Source organism: Molothrus ater, chromosome 16 (genome assembly GCF_012460135.2).
Source record: "Molothrus ater isolate BHLD 08-10-18 breed brown headed cowbird chromosome 16, BPBGC_Mater_1.1, whole genome shotgun sequence".
NCBI classification, from domain to species: domain Eukaryota; kingdom Metazoa; phylum Chordata; class Aves; order Passeriformes; family Icteridae; genus Molothrus; species Molothrus ater.
The window spans coordinates 15,443,811-15,467,455 of record NC_050493.2 but is presented as its reverse complement, the minus strand read 5'-3'; the positions used below and the strand labels follow the sequence as shown (position 1 = coordinate 15,467,455).

The 23,645-nt window shown below is 58.7% G+C and overlaps 3 protein-coding genes and 1 non-coding gene across 6 annotated transcripts in view; 3 read left to right on the top strand and 1 right to left on the bottom strand.

Moving 5' to 3' along the window:
* ABCA3 (ATP binding cassette subfamily A member 3) overlaps positions 1–14,206 on the top strand; it is a 31,873-nt gene extending 17,667 nt beyond the window's left edge. Inside the window, 18 exon segments of the mRNA XM_036392156.2 lie at positions 253–408; positions 694–904; positions 1,188–1,338; positions 2,292–2,390; positions 2,551–2,743; positions 3,573–3,876; positions 4,366–4,639; positions 5,532–5,736; positions 6,199–6,418; positions 6,660–6,818; positions 7,298–7,470; positions 7,748–7,882; positions 8,007–8,201; positions 9,154–9,341; positions 9,507–9,677; positions 10,076–10,263; positions 10,370–10,443; positions 11,741–14,206. Coding sequence (XP_036248049.1) covers positions 253–408; positions 694–904; positions 1,188–1,338; positions 2,292–2,390; positions 2,551–2,743; positions 3,573–3,876; positions 4,366–4,639; positions 5,532–5,736; positions 6,199–6,418; positions 6,660–6,818; positions 7,298–7,470; positions 7,748–7,882; positions 8,007–8,201; positions 9,154–9,341; positions 9,507–9,677; positions 10,076–10,263; positions 10,370–10,443; positions 11,741–11,872 — 3,228 coding nt within the window. The 3' untranslated portion in view covers positions 11,873–14,206.
* A 630-nt stretch (positions 14,207–14,836) lies between these two features.
* Positions 14,837–18,443, bottom strand: MCRIP2 (MAPK regulated corepressor interacting protein 2). Its single transcript, XM_036392157.2, has 5 exons — positions 18,318–18,443; positions 18,158–18,239; positions 16,425–16,552; positions 16,108–16,209; positions 14,837–15,277 (listed from the first exon to the last, which is right to left on the bottom strand). Exons 1-5 carry the CDS (start codon positions 18,367–18,369, stop codon positions 15,207–15,209), a joined length of 435 nt encoding a protein of 144 aa, XP_036248050.1. The 5' UTR covers positions 18,370–18,443; the 3' UTR covers positions 14,837–15,206.
* Positions 18,444–19,961: 1,518 nt separating this feature from the next.
* On the top strand, positions 19,962–20,032 carry TRNAG-CCC (transfer RNA glycine (anticodon CCC)). The gene has a single exon. It is a non-coding gene; the product is annotated as a tRNA-Gly (tRNA).
* Positions 20,033–20,416: 384 nt separating this feature from the next.
* METTL26 (methyltransferase like 26) lies at positions 20,417–23,322 on the top strand. Of its 3 annotated transcripts, none has more exons than XR_004981186.2 (6): positions 20,417–20,625; positions 21,771–21,933; positions 22,027–22,086; positions 22,455–22,542; positions 22,729–22,807; positions 22,874–22,904. XR_004981186.2 is itself a non-coding variant. In XM_036392867.2 (6 exons), the coding sequence occupies exons 1-6, from the start codon at positions 20,423–20,425 to the stop codon at positions 22,919–22,921; spliced, it is 621 nt and encodes a 206-aa protein (XP_036248760.1). In that variant the 5' UTR covers positions 20,417–20,422; the 3' UTR covers positions 22,922–23,322. The 3 variants fall into 3 exon arrangements, 2 of the variants coding, with proteins under 2 accessions (XP_036248760.1, XP_054372512.1); XM_036392867.2 differs by having other exon boundaries at positions 22,475–22,542; positions 22,874–23,322; XM_054516537.1 differs by lacking the exon at positions 22,027–22,086 and having other exon boundaries at positions 22,475–22,542; positions 22,874–23,322.
* Positions 23,323–23,645: the final 323 nt, after the last annotated feature.

The window sequence follows — 23,645 nt, the reverse complement described above, 5'->3', positions numbered from 1 at the left end:
TCCATGATTCCATGATAAGCAGAACAGCCCTTGCATCCTCTTCCCACCTCATCTGCAGGCTGGTGCAGGAGTGGAGGGTCTCAGACAGCAGAACTCCGTGGAACCACCCCTGCCAGCTGTGCCAGCTCCTGCAGGGGTGCGCAGGAGTCCAGCTCTGCTTCCCCACTTTCCTGTCTGAGTGTGGAGCAGGGAGTGTGGTGGGGTTTGGCAGCCCTGCAGGTGGGCTCACTCCTCCCTTCCCCTGTCTGGCAGCTGAAGGGATACCCAGCCTCCAAGTGTCCTGAGGAGATCAACCACATCCTGAGGATCCTCTGCCTGGAGGACAAGCGGCACTCCCTGAGCAAGGCTCTCTCCGGGGGCATGAAGCGCAAGCTGTCCATCGGCATCGCCCTCATCGGGGACTCCAAGGCAGGTGCCTTTGCTGGGCCCCCTCGCACCTGGGGCCAGTGCAGCTCCTTGGGGTGGCTCTGAGGCTGTTCCTCATCTGCAGTGAGCCAGTGGGAGAAGCAGGGACGGCGGGGAGCGGGCAGGAGCACCCCCACTCTGAGGGTCATGCCCTGAGGCTCTGCTGTCTGGTAGCCCCAAGATCATTGCTGTGAGGCCGAGGTTTCTCCTGGGCCCTGAGGTTGTCCCCTCCTGTGCTGCTGGGCCTCCCCCAGCCCTTTCTGACCTGCTCCCATCTCCTGAGTGCAGGTGGTGATGCTGGATGAGCCGACATCAGGGATGGACCCAGCCTCCCGCAGAGCCACGTGGGATCTTCTGCAGCAGCAGAGGAGCAACAGAACCATCCTGCTGACCACTCACTTCATGGACGAGGCAGACCTGCTGGGGGACCGCATAGCCATCATGGCCAAGGGCGAGCTGCAGTGCTGCGGCTCCTCGCTCTTCCTCAAGCGCAAATACGGTATGGGGGCAGAGCAGGCTGTGCTCCGTGTCCTCTCCTGGCCAGGGAGGAGCAGGAGGGGTAGAGAGAGCAGGGAGGGGATCCATTGCTCCTTGCCTGATGGCTGGTGCTCCCCATCCTGCTCTTCAGCCTCTCCTGGGGCCCATCTCCACATTTGCTCTCGCATGGTGTCCGTGTCCGGTACAGAGCGGTGCCTGTGCATCCCTCTCTGTCCCAGCCCCCCGCCCAGGCTGGGCTGGCCTGGGATTGACCTTCCTCTCCCTTCTCTCATGGCTCCCCCCAGGGGCTGGATATCACATGGTGATGGTGAAGGAGCCCTACTGCAACCTGGGAGAGATCTCCCGCCTCATCTGCCAGTACGTGCCCAACGCCACCATGGAGAGCAACGCTGGGGCAGAGCTGTCCTTCATCCTGCCCAAGGAGAGCACCCACAGGTAATGGCATTGTCCTCTGCTGCCCCTCCCTGGGGGGTCCCTTCTCTTCACACACTCTCACAGGCTTGCTGGAAAGGGGAGCTGCTCCCTGCATCAGCACTGGTCATGGAAAATGGGATTCAGTTCCTCCTGTAGTGCTGAGGGTGGCACACACAAGGCAGGATGTTCTGGCTCTGAAATCAGATCTATAGACCCAGGAGATCAGGGGAGCTGATTGTCTCCTTCTGCTCTGTTCTTGTGAGACCCCTCCTGCAGTGCTCCCTCCCAGTCTGGAGGCACCAGCAGGAGGATGTGGAGCTCCTGGAACAAGTCCAGGGAGGCCACAGAGATGCTCCAAGCACTGGAGCCAGGCTGGGAGAGCTGGGGGTGCTCACCTGGAGAAGAGAAGGCTCCAGGGATATCTCAGAGCCCCTGCCAGGGCCTAAAGGGGCTCCAGGAGAGCTGGAGAGGGACTGGGGACAAGGGATACAAGGGATGGAGGGACAGGGCAAGGGGGAATGGCTTCCCAGTGCCAGAGGGCAGGGATGGATGGGATATTGGGAAGGAATTGTTTCCTGTGAGGGTGGGCAGGCCCTGGCACAGGGTGCCCAGAGCAGCTGTGGCTGCCCCTGCATCCCTGGCAGTGCCCAAGGCCCAAGTGGATGGGGTTTGGAGCAGCCTGGGATAGTGGAAGGTGTCCCATGCCATGGCAAGGGCTGGAATGAGATGGTCAGTAAGGTCCATTCCAAACTCAAACCCTTTTGTATTTCCATGATTCTGTGATAGCTGAGGCAAGAACAGCCAGTGGAGCCCAAAGTCTGCCCTGGGGGACAGGGGTGTGCTCAGTGCCACAGGTCACCCTGGGGTTGGATGCAAGACTCCAGCCAGCTGCAGGACTGATGCCCAGAGGGTCTTTACCCCTGAGTGTCCCCTCCCACGAGTGTCAGCGTTTAATGTCTCCCTTCTCTGCTCAGGTTTGAGGCCCTGTTCACAGAGCTGGAGCAGAGGCGGGAGGAGCTGGGCATCGCCAGCTACGGCGCCTCGGTCACCACCATGGAGGAGGTGTTCCTCAGGTAGGTGGAGGGGTGACCAGTGCCCATGTGCTTTGGTGATGGCCAGCACAGCCCTCCGGGGCACTTGTTGGCTTTGGTCTCTTGGCTTTGGCTTCCCCAGCTCAGAACAGCTGTATCTTGCCTGGATCTGTTTCATCACCTGCTTTCCCTCCTGGCACAGGGTTGGGAAGCTCGTGGACTCCAGCATGGATATCCAGGCCATCCAGCTGCCTGCTCTGCAGTACCAGCACGAGAGACGCTCCAACGACTGGGCCATGGATGACTCCAGCAGCCTGAGTGGCATGACAGACATGACGGATGACAGCGGGGCGCTCATTACTGAGGACTGCTCCAGCATCAAGCTCAACACCGGGGTGAGTGCTGGGGGGTCGGTGCAGCAGGAACGGGGAGACGATGTGTGAAGGGAGGGGCCTGAAGTAGGGTTACCAGGTGGAGCTTCCCCCACAGTTGCTCTTGTTGCATGTGGTCTGGAACCACAATCAAATTGAAAGTTCACGTTGGAATCTGCATTGTTAGGACAAATGATTTTTTGGGTTAGTAGGGTTACTCTTCATATTAATCTTGGGATCCAAGTTGCTCTTCAAGGTGATCTAATGTGGTTTTCCACCTGCCGTTGTTCTATTGTTGGGGTTTTCCAGAAGGAAGATGAGAAAATCCATCTTCCTTCCCTCACTAGGCTCGTGTTCCAGTTCCCTGGCAGCCCTTCATGCCCCGCTGCCTCAGCGCCTGTGATCAATGTCCCTTGTCTTCTCAAGGGCACGTCTCAAAGGCAGAGGGGGAGGAGGATGTTGCTGGGTTTGAAAAGCACAGAAGGTGTTTGCAGGGGCTGGGTGGGGCACTTGCAGATGCTCACCCGGTTGCTCTGGCCGACACCTGCCCTGCAGTAATCCTGTTTGGGAGCCTCAGCTGCTGGGAGGTGGAGGAAGGTAAAGGTCATGGCTAAAGCTGCTTCTAGCACCTCAAAGTGACTGTGACGCGTTCAGAAGCCACGGAGCTGGATGAGCTGGAGCTGGGCAGCTGCCCTGCTAATCCCTTTATAGGCTTAGCTGGAGAGCAGACTGCTGCAGGCTGGCAGGTGCATAAAGGATGGCGGTGGTTTGGGGTCATCTTCCACATCAGCTGCATGCGGTGACGTGTCCCCAGCTGGCAGGGCTCACCGTGACCCGGCCTCTCCCCTCGCAGTTCTACCTGTGCTGCCAGCAGTTCTACGCCATGTTCATGAAGCGGGCCATGTACAGCTGGCGCAACTGGAAGATGGTGGCGGCGCAGTTCCTCGTGCCTCTGATCTTCACTGCCTTTGCCCTCATCGTGGCCAAGACCTTCCCAGGCCCACGGGACTCGTCCCAGCTGCGGCTGACGCTGGAGCCCTACGGCCAGACCATCGTACCTTTCTCGGTGTCGGGCACCGCGCGGCTGCCGCAGAGGCTGGCAGAGGAGTACACGGAGCTGCTGGATGCCCAGCGTCAGTCGCCACTGGAGGTGCTGGGTGAGGGCTCAGGGAGCACCCCTGGAGGAGGTGGTGCCTGGTGGGGTGTCCAGAGGCCACTGGTGTGGGTGGTTTACATCCCAGCTGTGCCATATCTGATGCTTTTCTTTCCTGCGTGGGAGTGTCGTGTCATTGGCAGGACCTCTCCTCATCTGAGCAGAGCTGTCTTCTCCACAACCCCATGTTTGTGGCCACTAGAACAGGCTCCCCAGGGAATGGTCACGGCCCCAGTGCTCCCAGAGCTCAAGGAGCTTTGATAATGCTCTCAGGCACATGGTGGCATTGTTGGGGTGTCCTATGCAGGGCCAGAAGTTGGAGTCGATGATCCTTGTGGGTCCTTTCCAACTCAGGAGATTCTGTGGATCTGTGTATCTGTGATGAGGACTAGGGTGGGCCACCAGGGCTGAGTCTGCTTGGGGTCTTTTCCAGTTGGCCTCAGTTAGCTGTGGTGTGATGGAGCCCACCCGTAACAGCGGTGGTGTTTGGCAGGTGGGCTGGAGGAGTACCTCATCTCCCGAGCCTCTGAGGAAGGAGGAGCCTTCAACGAGCACTACATTGCAGCCGCCTCCTTCGAGGCCATGGGGAACCGCACGCTGGTCACGGCGCTCTTCAACAACCAGGCCTACCACTCCCCAGCCACCGCCCTCATGCTGGCTGACAGCGCCATCCTCAGGGTGCTGGCAGGCCCCAACGCCTCCATCACCGTCACCAACTACCCCCAGCCTCGCAACATCACCGAGAAGGCCAAGGACCAGCTCATGGAGTACGTGTGGTGATGGCACAGGGCTCACTTTCCTGCTAGGGCTCCCATGGGTGCAGGTTGGCTTGGTTGTGCTGGAGTCAGTAAAGAAGCCAGGCTGGAGCTTCTCAGACCCAAATGTAGCTGTGATTGCACTCAGGAAGTCAGGAGGGCAAATCTGTGGAGATGACTTCCCTGCTGAGCCTGGCAGCCACGTCACCCCATGCACATCTCAGAGGTTGGCTGTCCCCTTGAGATACTGGCTGCGGTTATTTTTCCTGGGTGCTCGTAGTAGTGGAGGCCATGTGGCCATGCTCTTCACAAAACCCCACATCCATGGCCTCTGAACCTCACCTAGACCAGAGGGCCATGTCTGAGACCTCACCAAGGCAGCGTGAACTTTTGTGGTGTGCAGGGTGGGCTATGCCTGGGGGATGATTGTCACCCTTGAGTGTTTCTTCAGCATGTTGGCCGAGTGTAGCCTCTTCAAGAAGCCCAGTGTGGGTGTGCTGGCCACAGCTTTCTCAAGAGTGGCAGCAGAGGACAGGTGCTGATCTCTGCTCTCTGTGACCAAAGACAGGACCTGAAGGAACAGCTGAAGCTGTGTCAGGGGAGGGTTAGTCTGGAAATCAAGAAAAGGTTCTTCCCCCAGAGGGTGTTGGGGCACTGACCAGGCTCCCCAGGGAATGGTCCTGGTCTCAAGGCTGCCAGAGCTCCAGGAGCATTTGGACAACACTTTCAGGGGTGCACAGGGCAGGATTGTTGGGGTGTCTCTGCAGGGCCAGGAGCTGGGCTGGATGATCCCTGTGGGTCCCGTCTAACTGAGACTATTCTGAGATTCTCTGCTGTCCCTGTGCAGCCTCAGCACTGGTTTGCTGAGGTGTCCCTGCCCTAATGTGTCCCCCTGTCCCCACAGAGGCCAGACTGGTTTTGCCATTGCTATCAACCTGCTGTATGGGATGGCCTCTCTCGCCAGCACCTTCGCGCTGCTGCTGGTCAGCGAACGCGCCATCAAGGCCAAGCATGTCCAGTTCGTCAGTGGCGTGTACGTGGTCAACTTCTGGCTTTCTGCCCTGCTCTGGGACATCATCAACTTCCTCATCCCTTGTGCTCTGATGTTGGTGAGTCACCCCTGGCACCCCAATGCCCTCCCTGTTGGTGGGAGTGCTGGGCGCTGCTCCTCTGGGATGTGCGTGGGTGCAGGGAGAAGGACAAGGCCACTGGTAATGTCTCTGTAGAAAGGACCCACTAGAAAGCTGTCCCTTGGTCCTGCTGGGAGCTGGACCACGGCCAACCAGCTGGGGCAGTGTCCTCTGACAGTATCCTCTGTCCTCCCTCTTTGCTGTTGGGACTAGAAAATGTTAAATCCATGAGATCTTGGAGAGGAATTCCCCAGATCTCTTCTGCATCCCAGTCTGCAGAAAGGGCCTCCCCTGGGGACAGCCATGGGCTGCTGGTAGGACCCATCCATGAGGGGCTGTCTGGGTCAGTGCAGTGCTGATGTTACCCTGGGCCACTGGGACAAGGAGACATCGCCTGAGGTCAAGCCAAATGTGCCTTCTCCCCACATTGCTGTGCCCCAGGTGATATTCCAAGCCTTCAATGTGCAAGCCTTCACCCAAGACAGCCACCTCGTTGACGTGATGCTGATCTTCCTCCTTTATGGCTGGGCCATCATCCCCCTCATGTACCTCCTCAGCTTCTTCTTCTCGGTGGCAGCCACAGCCTACACCCGTCTGACCATCTTCAACATCCTCTCCGGCACCGCCACCTTCCTCGCCGTCACCATCATGAGCATCCCAGGTGGGTCACTGCCCTCTCTACCTGCCCAGCCATCACCAACAAGGTCCAGCCCCCAGGGGGGCTCTCTGACCCCAGGGCTGGTCCCACAATAGCCATAAAACACTACAACAGTCAATTCTAACTCATTAAATGTGACAAAATATGTTTGGTTTCTCTCTAAACTTCAGGGTCTTTCAGGTATCAGGGTTTTTTCTCCCAAACCAGCAGTCTCTAATTCATTGATCCACCTGTTCTCTTTCAGAGCTGGGCTTGGTGGACCTCTCCAAAACCCTGGATAAAGTTTTTCTCATCTTACCCAATTACTGCTTGGGCCAGTGCATCAGTGACTTCTACCAGAACTATGAGTTCATTCAGTTCTGCACCTCCTCTGTTGAAGCCATCTTCATCTGCAAGGCCTTCAGTGAGTCTCTACATCCTCACCTGGCCAGCCCCCCCAGCATCACTGGGGGGTTGTGTGGGGTGGATGGTGGAACTGGGCAGTGTCCTGGGGCCTCTGCCTGGGCAGTAGCTGCAGGTACCATTTTAGAGCAAAAACTGGGCAGCTATTAGGACATACATAGGAGAAAATTCCTTAACTGGATCACCTTACTTGTGATTTGGAGGAAAAATGTGTCTAGGGGAAGTTTCAGAGATGAGTAAAGAAATCCCAATCCCAAGATTGGTGTCCTCTTCCTGCCTCCACTGGGTGTCTTCTGCCAGATCCCCTCGAGACCCAAATCCTCCTGTGGGAAGCATTGGAAAGAGCTGTGGGCAGGGAGCCAGTGTGGGATGAAGATAAGCCTGGCAAAGTTTTGGGCTCACAGCTTTCTCTGGAGTTTATCTGCCCCTCCCCAAAGTGTGGATTGATCCTGGAGTTGATTTTGTTCCATCTTTCCTCAGATATCAGTTATCAGATGAACTACTTTTCCTGGGAGACCCCTGGGATTGGGCGGTACCTGACCTCCTTGGCCATCCAGGGTTTCTCCTTCCTCTTCCTCCTCTTCCTCATTGAGACAAACCTCCTCTGGAGACTGAGAACTCTGGTCTGTGGCATCTGCAGGCGGCGGAAATGGGTGAGTGAAGCACGTGGGAGGGAGCTGTGCCCTCCAGGCCCAGCCCAGGAGTCCCTGTGAGCAGGAGACGTGCCCTCATCACCTAAATCATCTTCCCAGGGAGCATCCCTGGAGCTTGGAGGAGCCAGTCCTGTTAAGTGGATGGATTGGCAGAGTGAGACATCTCCAGAGGCAGCTGATGGAAGGGATGGATCCTGCCAGGGTTGGGGACACTGGAGGAGCCCATTCATCCCCCAGCAGCCAGGTGACACAGAGTGTGTCTTCCCCCTGTGTTCAGGTGGCCCTGCTGAACAGGGTGTCTGTGCTGCCAGAGGACAGGGATGTGGCAGATGAGAGGAAGAAGGTTTTGGAGTCACCACCAGAACTGCTGTCGTCTCTCAGCAGCCCTCTGGTCATCAAGGAACTGACCAAGGTGAGGCAAGGTGGCCTGAGGATCCTGATGCCATCTGAGCCGTGTCCTCTCGGGGTGGCAGAGCCACCGCCTGCCTTGCTGTGCCATCGGGCAGTGACATGTGGCCCTTGTGTGGCTCCTCCAGGTCTATGACAGCCGGGAGTCCCTGCTGGCAGTGGACAGGATCTCCTTGGCCGTCAGCAAAGGGGAATGCTTTGGTCTCCTTGGCTTCAACGGAGCGGGCAAAACCACCACCTTCAAGATGCTGACAGGTGACGAGAGCATCACATCGGGGGACGCCTTTGTGGATGGCCACAGCATTCTGGCCAACATCAAGAAGGTACCCAAGGCTGCGGGGGTGAGGGTGGTGTTGTAGACCATCCTGTGTTTGCCTGGGCTGAGCCACCTTGCAAGTGCCTCCAAGAGGATGTGGTTGCAGTTCCAGAGGCAGGGACAATAAATATTCCAGGGACATTGTGTCCTTGGCTGGCTCAGCTCTCCATTATCTGGCCATGTGGAAGCAGTTTCCTCTCTGCTGGGATTACAGATGTGATACAAATGGAGACCAAACCTGCTGAGGGTAGCAAACCCTTCATCAAAGGGTTTTACCTCCATAGCTGGAAATGTGGAAAATATTGGAGGATGGTCTCTAAAATGAGTGTATCAAACCTTTCCAGACCTCTGCTAGGGGTGTCCTTGCTGGGAATTGCCCACTTCCTTTGGAAGAGGAAGAGATGAGCAGGGGTTAGGCTTTCGGTCCAGTCCTTCCTCTACCACTGTCCCAGATTTCACAGAATATTCTGACTTGGAAGGGACCCACAAGGACCATCAAGTCCAAGTCTTAAGTGAATTGGGATCTCAGACAAGGTCAGACATGAAGAACATTCCTTGAGAGCATGCCCCATATTGCTTCCTTCCCTGAAACTGCCTTCTCTCATGCTCTTGTCTCTGGAAGTGAGCATGACACGGGGGAGGTACCAGCCCTCCAGCACTTTCCTTCTTCTGAGAGCCTGGGCACCCCAAAATGGTCCCTCACAGTGAGGAACCAGCTTGGCAGAGGCATTGTGAGCCCACCCAGCTGCTGTCCAGAGACACATCTGTCCGTCCCTGTCAGCCCAGCTGCTCCAGGAGGCATTTCCCTCTCATTCCCCCCACGGTTTCAGAGCTGCGGCTCAGTTCCCATCACTCTGAGCAAAACCTCAGGGAGGAGCAGCAAGGCCCGTGGGTGCCCAGGCACTCCTGGCTCGGATCCCTGCCCGTGGGCTGATGCCGTGCGCTGCTCTGGGCCGCAGGTGCAGCAGCGGATCGGGTACTGCCCGCAGTTCGATGCCCTGCTGGAGCACATGACGGGCCGCGAGACGCTGAGCATGTACGCGCGGCTGCGCGGCATCCCCGAGCGCTACATCGGCAGCTGCGTGGAGAACATGCTGCGGGGGCTGCTCCTGGAGCCGCACGCCGACAAACTCGTCAGGACCTACAGGTGAGAGCAGGCCTGGCCAAACCGCTGTCCCTCCTCTGGCCTTGTGCTCCCTGTGCTCCTACTGGGGCTCTGTCCCCGTTCCTCGCTCCCGTTTTCAGCTGAAGGTTGAACTTGGTGATCTCGCAGGTCGTTTCCAACCTTAATGGTTCTGTGATTCCTCTGCAGCGGTGGGAACAAGCGGAAGCTGAGTGCTGGCATTGCTCTCATTGGTGGCCCCCCTGTGATCTTCCTGGATGAGCCCTCCACTGGCATGGACCCTGTGGCCCGGCGCTTGCTCTGGGACGCAGTGACACGGACACGGGAGTGTGGCAAATCCATCATCTTCACCTCCCACAGGTGACACCTGGCTGGGCAGGGCTTGGCATAAGAGATCAGGGAGAGTGGTGGGATCCAAGGGATGGGACACACTTCCAGGGCCTTGTGGGTGGGTATACACTGCCTGCAGCCAGTGGCGGCTCTACCCAAATCTCTCTCCTCAAAGAGTCCAGAGAGAAGGGAACACACCTCCAGCCGCTTCCCAGAAGCTTCTGCTTGTGTCTGGTGCTTACATGCCCAGAGAAGCTGTGGCTGCCCCATCTCTGGGGCATGTTGGACTGGGCTTGGAGCAGCCTGTTCTAGTGGAAGGTGTCCCTGTCCATGGCAGGGGGTGAAATGAGATGAGCTTTAAGGTTCCTTCCAGCCCAAACCATCCCTCATCCAAGGGATTCTCTGAATGAGTCGTCTCTTTCCTGCAGCATGGAGGAGTGCGAGGCACTGTGCACACGATTGGCCATCATGGTGAATGGGCAGTTCAAGTGCCTGGGCAGCCCCCAGCACCTCAAAAGCAAGTTTGGTAGTGGATACACCTTGCTGGCCAAAACCCGGAGCGAGGAGGAGGGTGAGCTGCAGGCCTTCAAGGCCTTCGTGGAGAAGACTTTCCCAGGTACCGTGAGCTGCTGGAGTGGTTGCCCCCGGAGCAGGGGCAGGGTGCTGGGTGTGAACTGCAGCACCTTCCCTAACACAGAGCCTCTCCCTGCTCGATTCTCCAGGCAGTATCCTGAAGCATGAGCACCAGGGCATGGTGCATTACCACTTGACCAACAAGAACCTCAGCTGGGCACAGGTAAGGGGGCACTGGGAACCCTTTTCCTGCCCCTTCCTGTGTTCTTGGTGCTTTGCTTTTTGGTGGTGCATCCTCCCCACGCTGCATTACGCTGTGGAAACCTGGGATGGGTGGGCAAAACTTCCCCGTGCTGACAGCTCCCTGCTCCTGCCCCTCAGCCCCAGGAACCCCCTGGCAGTGCTTCAGTGTGCTCCCACTGGGGCTGTGGGCAGTGGCTTTCCCCAGCCACTGATCTTGAGGGGTCCTAGCCCAGGGACACCAATAAAACCCCACAGTACAGATACAGTATGTAACCCTCTGCATACATATACAGAGTTAGGTATAGAGTATACCTAGTGATAGCTCTCTCTATATACTGTCTACATGTACATTATCTATATGTGAATACATGTGAATATCTCTATACTATGAATAAACTATCTATATACTATGAATATCTCTATATACTATGAATATAGAGATATTCATAGTATATAGATAGTTTTCATATGCAGTATCTAAGTATATATATATATCTGTATATTACATGCACTGGATGTAGTGTATATCATATACTGTATATTGTATTTATACAATATATAAAATCTACTCAATAGGGTATATGGTACAGGTAATACTCTATAAGATTATATACTCTATATACTCTCTATCAAGTATGTAGTATAGTCTATAGAGTATATATAGAGAGAGTACATAGTATACAGATTATATTAAAACTATGTATAGGATTATATAAAAACTAGAGAGTGAGTTTATAAATATATATATATAAATAGTATATAAATATATGTATATCATATGTAGCTCAATATAAAAATGATGTGTATGCTAGATACAGATAGTTATGTATAGTGTATATAGTATCCTGAGTGTTATTTCTATATTATATAATAAGATTTTTTATATATGTGTTAGCAGAAGCCTTGGGCAGGGACTCAAACCCAGATATGTGTGTGAATATATATAAATACATATATACATGTATATGTATGTATGTATTTGTATATATGTATATATGTATGCATTTACACATATAAATGTGTAAAACAATCATATTCATAGCATATGTTTTTAAATGGTGTCAGATACTCCTGGCTTCCCCCCACTCTCCTGCCAGGGAAGGTGTCATTTTCCTGGGTCTCCCTGGAGAAAAAAGCTTTCTCTGCTTTCCCTGCCACAGCCAGGAGGTTCCCTGTCACAGTGGGTGCTCCCTGTCACAGCCTGGGGCTCCCCCTGTGGTCCTGGGAGTGCCCCCACACCCAGTCACGCTGCCTCCTGTCCCTGCCCTCCCTTGCAGGTCTTTGGGGCCCTGGAGAAAGCCAAAGAGAAGTATCGCTTGGAGGACTACTCGGTGAGCCAGATCTCCCTGGAGCAGGTCTTCATGAGCTTCACTCGCTTCCAGCACTACACAGAGGACAGAGGGAAATGAGCCCCCTGATGCCCCGTCACGGACTGGCCCTCAGCCTATACATAGTATATATAGAGACAGTAATTTATATATCGGCGTGTCTTAAATACTGTATCAATGTAAACCTTCCCAGCAAGGGGTGAGGGGATGGCAGCGCTCCTGCGGCTGCCAGCACGGGTGTGCGTGGGTGTGCGTGTGTGTGCGCATGTGACACTGCCACTCTCCAGCCTTCTTCATCCATACAGCAAAAACATCCACCCAAAAATCTGGGAGAGCCTGCATGGTTGGAGAGGGGCATTGGACTTGGGATGGCAGAGGAGGATCCCCTCTGCTCCCCCTTCCCTGCCCGTGGCTCACACCCAGCGGGACGCACCCCGCGCTCCTCACCCGCATGTCCCTGTGTTGTTTGGTGGTTGCTCGTGGTTTAGCAGGAGCCTGTCACATAGCTCAGATCCAAACCGTCCTTGGGGCAGCAGGATGTGCTGGGATTGCCCCTGGGAGCACTTTGTGTCCAGCCAGGGGGGTACAGCTCAACTCCTGTCTGGCACCTGCCTGGCATGGAAAGAGGAGGCTCTGTCTCCTTTAAGCGCTAGGGAAAACTGTCCCCTCCTGCCTGCTTGCCAAGCCTGGCTCGAGGAGCTGGCTCTGGCCCCAGCTGTGCAGGGGGAGCTGTGGTGCCAGGAGCTGGCACTGGGTGAGAGGTAGCAATGGAGCAATGCCAGAGCTCGGCCTCAGAACAGCACGTGATGGGCACGGCTGGGAGCCAGAGCTGGAGGCAGTGAGGGGTGCCCAGGGACACTGCAGGGACGGGTTAGAGGTGCCACAAGGTCCCTGGGGATGCTGTGGGTTGAGGGAGAGGTGCTGCAGGGTCTTGGCTGTGCTCTGTAGGATGGGTATGAAGTGTCACAGGGTGCCCAGGGATGCTGCTGGCCTCAGTGTTGTGCCCATGCAGGGGTTCTGCCAGCAGCACTGCCCCACACTGTGCAGTGCAGCCACAGGACCAGCTTGAAGCCAGCGATGCCCTCGCTGTGCCCGTGTCCTGCTGAGCTCACCTCTTTACACCCCACACAGCTCCAACCTGACCATATCTGTCCTGCATCCTCCTCCTCATCCCCTCTGCCCCTGACCAGGCTGTGCCAGCAGCAGGCAGGGAGCAAAGGCCCTGTCCTGCCCCTGCCTGGCTTCAGGATGCTGCTGGGCACCAGCATTGCCCAGCCTTGCCTGGGCCCAGTTGGAGGAGGCAACTCCTTTTTGGAGTTTCCCAGTGACTGGGTTGGGGTTTTTTTTGTTTGTTGGAAATCTGTGTTGATTCTTGTCTGTCCTTAACTAGTCCCTGTGTCACCTGGGGCAGCTGCCCCATGATCAATGCAGAGCTATTTGCACTATAGTACTACACACAATTGCACATAATTAATATTTATGGCAAGGGGGGCTGATTCCCTCCCAGTGATTGCATTGTCAGGGGTTGGGTTATATTTTTGGGTTGGGTTTTCATTTTTTCCTTGTGACTGACTCATTTATTCCTGTTCCATTTCTTTCCTTTGCCTAATGTTGTTGTTCAGAACAATGGTGCATCATGTTACTAAGAAGTTCCCTGGATCTTAAAGATGTGTGCTTTATTAGTCAGCAGCCAGCAGGTGAATGGCCTGCTTAGACCCCTTGGAGTCCTTTGGAGTTGCTGGCAGGGAGGGATTGCACCCTGGGAGCATCCTGGTGGGCAGCAGAGCCAGCCACTGTCAGGGACCATGCAGGGGGGAATCCCAGCAGCAGGGACTTTGCCAGGGAGGGAAGAAAAAGGGGGGATGCTTTTTGCTGGGAGGGTGGGCTGGCAGTGCCCTGGGCACAGCAGTAACTGTCCATGTCCTGTTGGCTCTGGTGCCCCCTGCAAGGCTTGGTGCTGGCTGGGGACACAGAGGCAGCTTAACCCCCACCCTGCCCATGATGCCATGGCAGAGCTGGGGGGAGTGTCCACGGCAGGGATGACATCCCCTGGCCCCAGCCCTCCATCACTCTGGGGCCACCCTGGCCTCAATGAAGGAGGTGTTATGGAAGTAGCATTTCCCTGTCCCAGGGGCTGTAACACCCTGCCTGGCAGCGAGGCAGGCACTGTGGGCTGTGCATGGTGCTGCTCCTGATTTCAGTCACAGCCCCAGTGCCAGGTGTGCCAGCCTGGGGGTGGGAGCAGGACCAGGAGTGCTCCATGGGCAGGTGCCAGGGGCACAGCTGCTGCTGGCACTGCTCTGGCCTCCCAGGTGGGAGAAGCAACGCAGCTCCTGGCCAGCTTCTACTCCCCCCTGGCTGCAGTGTGGTTGTTGCTCCCATCATAGGAATAATAAAGATGATTTTTTTTTTCCAGTGGGTGTTTCCTGGCCTCCTTTCGATTCAGACTCTATTCAGCCTGTGCCGGCCTCCTGCTCTCTGCTTGGGGAGAAGGACATGGGGGAGAGGAGTGTCCTACAAACCAGAACTAGAAGGGCTCAGTTTGGCTTGAAAAGCCCATCAGCTGAGGAGTTTTTTTGTAGAAGCAGAAGTTGGGGTCTCCATTCTTTTTACTTCAGGTAGCCACAACTCTCCTCTCTCAGCTTACCCAAACAACCACAGGTGAGGGGGAGACCTTGAGCCTTTTGGCCTCCATGGCAGTGGGCAGCTGGCCCTGGCACTCCCATTCCTGCAGCTTTGCCCACCTCCATGCTGCAGCGCAGCTCTGGAGCACAGCCAGGGTGCTCAGCCCCCCTTGCAGATTCCCATACGCCCCCCAATCCCAAACATCACCTAAGACAGCACCAGCCCCTGGCTGAGCCCCGGGAGATGCAGCAGCATTGGGGCAAGGATGCAGCTGCAAGGAAGAGGAGCTCCAAGCCCTTGAATCCACAGGAGCCAGGTTCCCACTGAGCCACGAGTCAGCTGGGAGCATCCCCTCTCCAGGGGCCATGATGCTGCAGCCCCTGCTTCCCCTCTTCCCCATGGCACAAGCGCGGCTCCACGGGCAGTTTCAGCGCTTTATTGTCTGGCGGTGCTGCTGCAGCACCCCCTGGCCTCCCGTGGCTGCAGGGGGGAGCCGCTCCCTCGTCCCCAGCGTGGCACCGCAGTGTCCCTGGAGCTGGAGGCTGCAGGAGCTGCAGCAGTCCGAGAACTGGCACTTAAGGAATCCTGGCTGGGGCTGCACGCTGCTCCTGTGCCGGGCACGGGGAGGGCGCGAGGCCGGGCATGGCTGTGGTCCGGTGCTCTGGGCTGGCTCACTCCACCTCGGGCGTCTTAAAAACGCTTCAAAAACGCCACCGATGCTGGGCTGTCACCAGGTGCTCGCAGCTTCGTTTCTCTTATAAAGAAACCAAACACAACCTTTTCTTCCCTTTTATGAGCTGTTCTCGATTTTGGCCAGAAATTGCTGTGCCCACCAATCCTCCAGGTCAATGGGAACGAAGTCTGAGAAAGAGGGGAGGGAGAGAGGGGAACAGCTGGAGCAGGAGCAGAGCTTTGGGTGCTCCCTTCCAAACCCCAGAAAAAATAACCATGGAATCACAGAATATCCTCAGCTGGAAGGGATCCACAGGGATCATCCAGCCCAGCTCCTGTCCCTGCACAGACACCCCAACAATCCCACCCTGGGCATCCCTGGCAGAGCTGTCCAAGCACTCCTGGAGCTCTGGCAGCCTCGGGGCTGTGCCCATTCCCTGGGGAGCCTGGGCAGTGCCAGCACCCTCTGGGGGAAGAATCTTTCCCAGATCTCCAATCTAATGACACCCCCAAGTCTTCTCCACCCCTGTGCCATGTCCCCAAAAGGCCAGACTGGATCTACAGGGACATTCTCTTCCTTGGGGAGCTCTCAGCCGCTGTGAGAGCCCAAAGGCTGCTGACTCCAGGTGCCACCAGACAACTGTTGTCCCCAAGCCCAATTGGTCCTGCTGGCCCCAGGAGAAGCAGGTTCCCTCAGGCAGCTCCTCTCTCTCCAGCATGATGCTGAACCCCTTGGTGGCAGAGGAGTCTGAATCCCAGAGGAGTCAGCAACACAGTGGAACATCCAAGGCATGCAGTGGGACATCCCCACCCCAGTGCCTGGGGACAGCTGTGCCCCCAGCACCCCCAGAGTGACCTCAGCATCAGTAGGACAGACCCAACCAGCCCCTCTGGCACATCCAGCACTGGGATCCTCCTCTTCCTTCCACTACAGCCCTGTTCAGGGGCAGCCTGAGCCCACAGCCACACTGCACCCCGAGCCTGATGCAGCCCAAAGGGCCACAACCACTCCCACTTACTTTTGAGTCCGGGGTTGGGGGTTTTCTCCACGTACTGCACGGGGCCGCAGGCGCTCTCCCCGCTCCGGCTGCTGTCCAGCTGCTGCTCTACCTGCTGCCAGGCTGGGGAGGGGGAACGAGGCTGGGTGGGTTTGGGACAGGGCTCCCAGTGCGGGGGGCTGCGGGACAGGAGCAGGAGGTGGAGCAAAGGAGGGCAAGTGCCCAGGTTGGGGACTCCGTGCCTGCCACTGATGTCCCCAGCACGGTGTAGGTGCTGGGGAGGGGCTCCATCTGCTCCAGCTCCTCTGGCTGCTGCCCCAGGGACCCTCTGCCCTCACCTTCATAGACAAAGCGGACGTTCTCCTCGTGGGCTAGGGTGTAACATTCTTCAGGGGCTGAGATCTGCTGCAGCAGCAGTGGGGGCCTCTTGCCATTCACTCTGTTGAAGACGAGTTTCTGTGCTGGGCTGTGGAGGGAGGGAAGCAAGGGGGAGATGAGGGCACAGGCAGCTCTGCCCATGCCCACCCCAGCAAGAACTGGGGCGGTTCAGGTGTCCCTGGCTGCCCCACAGTGCACACACTCGCCCACAGCTGCAGCCACCCAGCCCCGTCCCCAAGGACTGGGATGGAAAGGGACCCAGCCCCCAGGGACAGGGGATTCTGACACAGGAAGGGTGCAAGGAGAGCTCCCTGGGGAAAAGCACCAGCTGCCCCATCTCCTAGCCATCCTCCAATCTAGCACCAAGTGCAGTCCCTAAGAAAGAATCTGCCACCAAAATTGCAGGAATATCAGGAAATGGAAGTGAAATCCAGTCAGGTACTGGACAGGGGATGGGCCATCCTCTGCAGATCAAACACCCAGGTTCACTGGAACAGCTGTGGCCCCAGCATGGGGCACACAAGGTGCCCCAGGACTGAGATGTTACACTCTGAAAAGTGGGAGCAGGTCAGGCTTCCTCAGAGCTGGGATCCCCTCTGGTGAGGGGCACTTCAACCACTCCCTGCCTGGATGCACCAACACGCACCAGAGCTAAAGGCAAGACTCAGGATGAGACCTAGGAGCACGTTCAATGCAAACTCCAGTATTTTGGCTTTTCTGCCCAGCTCTAGGGCAGGACACGCTTGCAACAGCCACGTTCCTCATGGGGCAAAGTCTAAGGGGCCCTAGGAGTGGGTTTGGAGGGCAGGAGAGACTGGGAGGAGGCAGCTCCTGCAGATCTGCAGGCAGGGGCTGGGGAGGGCAGTGACTCTCAAGCCCCCACAGCCAGGGGCAGGGCGGAGGGCAAATGTGGCAGAAGCCACTCCAGTGAATTCCAGGGATCCTGGGAAGGAGAGGAACTGGGGGGTAGGGGGGAAGCTCATTTCTTGGAGCTGGAGAGGAAGTGCAGAACCAGTGGGGTCCCACTACCCCGTCTGGGTGTGCTGTGACTCCAGGCCTCCAGTCGGGAAAGGGTCTCCGTAGGGATCCCACCAGCACCTCCCAGCCACTGGAATACCCCACAGCACCCTGCCAACAGCTCCGGGTACTGCTGCGCGACACTGGAATTCATCAGAAAGTGTCACCCCGGCTTTTGGGACAGAGGGGAACGCCGGCTCCGCGTGGGCTCCGCGGCCCCCGAGGGTGCGCGGCGCGGCCAAGGCGGGCGGGACCGGCGCTGGCCCCGCCGCCCGGTTCGTGCAATCGGGGCCGTCGGCGGAGGGGCTGGACCAGCCCGGCCCCGGCTCTGCCCCGCACCGGGACCCCCCCGCGCCGCCTCCTTGGCGTGACCCCACCGGTCCCGCTCCCCGCGATTTCTGGGGATGGCCCGTGGGAAGGAGGGGGGGCGGCCACCCCGGTGTGTCCCCGACGCGGGGCGGCCCACGGCACAGGGCACAGAGCCCAGGCGTGCCCAGAGCTCCGCGGGACGCACAAGCACCGCCGAGACCCCCGGGCCGAGCGGCACCGAGCGGAGCCCCCGGGTCCCCGTCCCGCGTCCCGCAGGCGGCCCGGCCGTCCCGTTCCCGTTCCCGTTCCCTTCAAGGTCAGGCCCGGCCGCCCCGCGCCGCTCCCTGCCAAGGTCACAGGGTCTCACCTGGCCGGGGGCCACAGGCCGGGCTGCGCTCGCCCCCGATACTCGCCCAGTTTGCTGCTCTCCACCGCCTGCTGCGTGGGACCTGCGGGGAGCGCGGGGCGTCAGGGGGCGGCCGGGGCGGGACGAGCCCCCGCGCCCCCGGCCCCGCGGCCCCCGGTACCTGTGCGGCGCTGCGTGGCGAGCTTGCTGGGGCCCCGTGTCAGCGTGTACATCGTGCGGGCCCCGGCCCACGGCCCCGCCGCCCTCTCGAGTGCCGCAGGTGCCCCTCGCCGGGGCCTTAAGCAGGCAGGGCCGAGCCCCCCCGGCTCCGACACGCCCCCGCGCTTAAAGGGGAACGCGCAGGGAGCGAGGGGGACGCGGAGACGGCGCCCAGCGCCCGGGGGGAGCGGGGGATACCCGCGGGACGGGTCGGGGGGACACACAGGCCGGTGGGAGGCGTGCGGGGACACACGCGACACGTGTGTGCTGTGCAAGAGACATGTCTGGGTTGTGGGGACACATAGGGGACGCGCACGGGATACATCGGGAGCGCGTGTGTGGATTTATGGGGACACACAGGATGCAGGAACACACGCTGGAGACAAGCAGGGCACATGCTGAGAGCACATGTGGGGACTTTCATGGGACACAGAAGGGACATGCGGGAGACATAGGACTCGCACAGGACACACGGAATGCGCAGAAGGGACATTGGACCATGCGGGGCTGAAGTAGGGGAGAGGGCACAGCAGGCACGTGGGACACAAGATGGCACAGGCGCGCAGGGGACACGGGAGTCACGGGAAACTCGGAGGGGACACGCACGGGGACATTCAGGACACAGGACACTGGAGCCACGGCACACACAGGGGACAGATAGGGGTCATTCCTGGGACACAAAGGACCCAGGCAGGGAAAAGTGAAGGGGTGCAGAGGCAGGGGCTGAGGTACCACCCCCACGGGGACAGCGCCGTGAGCCGCGCATCCCACGACAAGCGCAGGGAGCCGGGGTGGGCAGCGGCGCCCCTGCCAGCACGGTGATCTTTGGAGTGGGAGGTTCCGCCAAGGTGTCCCCACGTGGCAGGAGGTGCAGACCCAGGACACGACCCCGAGCTGGTCCCCGGCTACCCCGCAGTGTCCACCGGCCGCCCCTGTGGCTGGCGACAGCACCCAGAGTTTTGGGGAGAGACCGTGTGACAAACACACTGGGGTCTCTGGGAGGCTCCAGGCCTCCTCCAGGGGCTGCAGAGCCACCCCACGAGGGTGACCTTTGCCTTTCCGCCACGTTGCCCCGGTAGTGGCTAGAGAGGGAGTGGTGTACGAGGGTACCTCCCATAAAAGCCCAGCCTCGCCTGGCCCTGGTGGGTGCCCGGCACGCTTGGACCCATCGCGGGTGTGCATCCACTGCTGCCACCCCTAACCCTGTTACTGTGCCTAAATACACCCCTGACCCACGGGATGCCACCAGTGGCTGTCACCCGCCTTGTAACGTACTGGGGGGCTGTGCCTCAGTTTCCCCCCGGACCTGCCGGGGTTTCGAAGCGCCTGTTGGCGCATTCCTGAGCCTTTTCATGCTTGGAAGGGCTGAACCCCTAATCTTTGTGCTCCAGATGGATCCCTCCGGACCTCCATCACCACTGACCACTGCCGCGGAAAAGGGGGGTGGTTCCCTCCTCGCCTCCATTTTCCTGGGATGTCCGCGCAGAGCTTCACTTTGTCCCTTTTGGGGGGCGCCGGTGCACGGCGGGAGAGCGGCAGCACCGAGGCTGGGGGTCCCCGGTGGGTGATGGGGCCGAGGGGCGGCGGGGCAGGAGGGCGCTCGGCCGCGCCGCTGGTGTAGTGGTATCATGCAAGATTCCCATTCTTGCGACCCGGGTTCGATTCCCGGGCGGCGCAGTTCTTTTTCGTTGCTCGATGTCGCTACAGGACATGAAAGACACACTGCTGCTCTCAGGGTGAAGAAAAGGGGGAGTTTACTTTCTGACTCCAACATTTATAGTTTTCCAAAAATGACAGTGGATTGGAGGGTGACAGTGCCACCTCTCCAATGACACTGGACAAACCAACAGTCCATCAAATTTCTCCTCCTCTATAAAAGAATGCAAATCAGTAAGTTATTTACAGAAAGTGTGTGAGAAAGTTTGCTACGAGAATGTAAGCATCAGAAGGCTTAGAAAATCTTAAAAAATCAGGGCGGCCGCTCTGCCTTCTCCCCTCCCCGCCGTGCGGAGCTCCACCCGCGGCGCAGGGCGGTGCCGGGAGCCGCAGTTCCCTCCTGCCCCGGCCATGCAGGTCCCGGCGGCCGCGGAGCGGAACAAGGGCCCGATCCTGGCGGTGCTGCGGGAGTGCGCGGGGCCGGGCGCGGGGCCGGGCGCGCTGCGGGTGCTGGAGGTGGGCGCGGGCTCGGGGCTCCACGCCGCGCACTTCGCGCGGGCGCTGCCGCAGACGCGCTGGCAGCCCTCGGACATCGACCCCCGGGCGCTGCGCAGGTGAGCGGGGCCGGGGGTCCCGGGGGGACGGGGGACCCCGCAGGACTCCGGGGGCGCCGCCTGCAGCCCCCTCCCACGGGCCCATGGACCCGCGGCCCCGGTTCCCTGCTCCCCGTTTTAATTTTTATTTATTTATTTTATTTCCTTTGGGGATTTTGGGAAAACCCCAATATCTAATTCTCCTGCAGCCCAGGCTCTCCTGCTTAGTGCTTTGCTACCTCCAGGTAAACCCCAATATCCAGCTTTCGGATAAACTGGATACGTATTTTCTTCCTAGAAAAGACTCTCTCAATAGTGGGCCCAGGATCCACAATTTTTTTCTTTTATCAGGAAAAAACCCAATAGCCAACTCTCCAGCAGCCCAAGCTCCCCTGCTCAGTACCGTATTCTTTCCAGGCAAACCCCAATATCCTGCTCTCAGATGAGATTAATGTGTATTTTTTCACAGCAAAGACCCCCTTGGACAGTCCAGGCTCTCTGGCTTGATGCTTTATTATTTCCAGGCAAACCACAATATTCAGCTCTTGCCCAGCCCAGGCCCCCCAGGTCAATACTCACAATATTTTTTTCAATAAATCCCCAATATCCAACTCCCAAACAACCCATGCTCCCCACCTCAGGACTTTATTTCTCCCAGAAAACTCCCAAAATCCAGCTCTTCACTGCAGAGAAAAAATAAGCCTGGTGGGGAGATGCTGGAACCAGCCCCTGTCCAGGAGTTTTGTGCTGCCCACCCAGTAGCACCCACCACCCTGGGTAAAAATAATCTCCAGGCTGGGAGGCTGCAGGAGCTGAGACCTAGGTGGTGAATGTGCCAAAAAGGGTGTAAATAACACCAAAATCAGGAGGTGCTGGTGCAGTGGTGCCAATGGGGTTCCCCACAAGAGAGTGCTCCAAACTTGGCAAGGTTGGGCCCTGGGGCCTCTGCATCCACATGCTGCTGGTTGTCCAGGTGCTTCCAGTTCTCCATGTGGCAGCTGGAAGCAAAGGTCTGGGCAAGGAGCCCCCAGGCTGTGCTGCACCCACATCCCTGTGGGTGTTTTCCCACTCCTGAGAGTCCCTGCAGGGCTCTGTCCCCGCCTGCAGCGGCTGCTGGGGCTGCAGGGGCACCCGGCTGGGCTTGAGCTGGGCTTTGGTGCCCACAGCATCGCTGCCTACGTGGAGGCCACGGGGGTGCCCAACCTGCTGCCCCCCATCCTGCTGGACGTGTCCCAGGGCTGGGAGACCTGGGGGGGCACCCAGCCCTCCACCCTGGACCTCGTGGTCAGCATCAACATGATGCACATCGCAGAGCTGCGCTGCACCGAGGTGAGCGCCCTCCACAGCCCCTGTGCCCTGCCGGGGCGGCTCCCGGGGGTGTCCCCAGCCCCCTGACCTGTCCCCACCTCTCTCGTTCCCCAGGGCCTGTTCAGGGGTGCTGGGGTGCTGCTGAAGCCCGGAGGTGTGCTCTTCACCTATGGGGTGGGTCACCTGTCCTGGTGCAGGAGAGTCCTGGGGGCTGCAGGGTGTCAGAGCAGATACTGGGGAGTAGCTCTGCTCATGGCTTAGGGAGGGAGCTGGGAAATGCAGGGGCTTGGCTTCTGGGGGGGTCTCTGCCTTTTGGGGCACCTGCTGAGCCCTGAAAGGGGCAGTTTTGGAGGAGGCAGATCCTGTCCTCCCTCACCTTATCCAAAGCAGGGTCTGAGGGTGCCTGCAGAGAGTGACAGGACTCACAGTGGGTGACAGGACTCCTTGGGGGCTGTGTCTCTTCGCACTTGGCTTCTGTGCTTGGTGGGGGCAGCAGCCCGTGGCAGGGGGGCTGGGGTGCACAGGGTGGCTCCTGCCTGCAGCTCCAGCTGTGTCCCACCAGCCCTACGCCGTGGACGGCCAGATCAGCCCCCAGAGCAACGTGGACTTTGACCGCAGCCTGAGGCAGAGGTAGGAGGGGGCAGGGGGGCTCCTGGGGCCCCATCCTGTCCTCTCTGTGCCGCCCCTGCAGCTGCAGGAAGCTCCCTCCCAGCGTGGTCCTTCAAGATAAGCCAGGCCTGAGGGCAGCCCCCAGCCGGGGGTGCCCCCGGGGCTGCTTTGGGTGTCCCCTGTGTGACCCAGGGCTCCTCCCCGCAGCAATCCCGCCTGGGGGCTGCGGGACACGGCGCTGCTGCGGGAGCTGGCCGAGGCCAACGGGCTGAGCCTGGAGAGGATGGTACGTGCTGGGCCCCGGGGCTGCCCGTGCTGCCGGGCACCTCTGAGCCCGGCTCTGTGCTTCCAGGTGGACATGCCGGCCAACAACAAGAGCCTGATCTTCCGCAAGCTGTAACCTGCCCTGACGGCACTTCCAGCGCCTCCCGGCACTGCTGTCCCCATGATGCCTCCTGCAGGGTGTCACTGTCCCACCGTGGCTGCCACTGGGGCTGGGGACAGCAGTGATGGGACAGAGCCCCACTCGCCCAGCTGGGCCTGACTTGGCTGGGTGGGGTCCATCTGCCCTGGTGCCTTTGGGGCTCTCTTTGCAGTGGGGTGCCCCAGCCTGGGCCACAAGACCCAGCACAGCTGCCACGGGAGGTCACAGGTGTGGGGGGGGACAACACCCCCTGGGCATGGAGGATACTCCTTGCTCCATTTCCTCAGAGGATGCTGTGCCGATGGTGTTTCCCTTCCCCCTTTCCTCAGGATTGTGCTGTTGCCCCCCCAATAAACTCTGTGGCTTTGCCCCCCACACCCCAGCAGCTCCCTGATGTTTTCAGCACAAACACTGGGGGTGGGGGTGTCCCCAGTTCAAACTCCAGCACCAATTAAAGGGTCAGGTCCAGCACCCAGGGGTGTTACACTGGGCCCAGAGGCTTTGGTGATGTGGGAAGATTTTATGGGTGGGGTGTTCCCAGCAGATCTCCCACCCCTCTGCAACCCAACCCAGTTCTCTATTGCTTCTGGACAGGCTGGGGTAGGGGTCACACGGTGGGGGAACATGCAGCAGATAAATTACAGTGGAGGTGGGAGTTGGTCTGAGGCTCAGCACGGGGTTGGGGAGAACTACCTGACAG

Excerpts from the sequence above, each read along its gene's own strand:
- MCRIP2 (XM_036392157.2), bottom strand. The coding sequence starts at position 18,369 with ATGTACACGCTGACACGGGGCCCCAGCAAGCTCGCCACGCAGCGCCGC. Across the intron at positions 16,553-18,157 it reads GGCCTGTGGCCCCCGGCCAG|CCCAGCACAGAAACTCGTCT; the intron begins GTGAGACCCTGT and ends CTCCCTCCACAG. Across the intron at positions 16,210-16,424 it reads CGTCCGCTTTGTCTATGAAG|CCTGGCAGCAGGTAGAGCAG; the intron begins GTGAGGGCAGAG and ends CCCCCTCCCCAG.
- METTL26 (XM_036392867.2), top strand. The coding sequence starts at position 20,423 with ATGCAGGTCCCGGCGGCCGCGGAGCGGAACAAGGGCCCGATCCTGGCG. Across the intron at positions 21,934-22,026 it reads CAGAGCTGCGCTGCACCGAG|GGCCTGTTCAGGGGTGCTGG; the intron begins GTGAGCGCCCTC and ends CTCGTTCCCCAG. Across the intron at positions 22,087-22,474 it reads GTGTGCTCTTCACCTATGGG|CCCTACGCCGTGGACGGCCA; the intron begins GTGGGTCACCTG and ends GTGTCCCACCAG.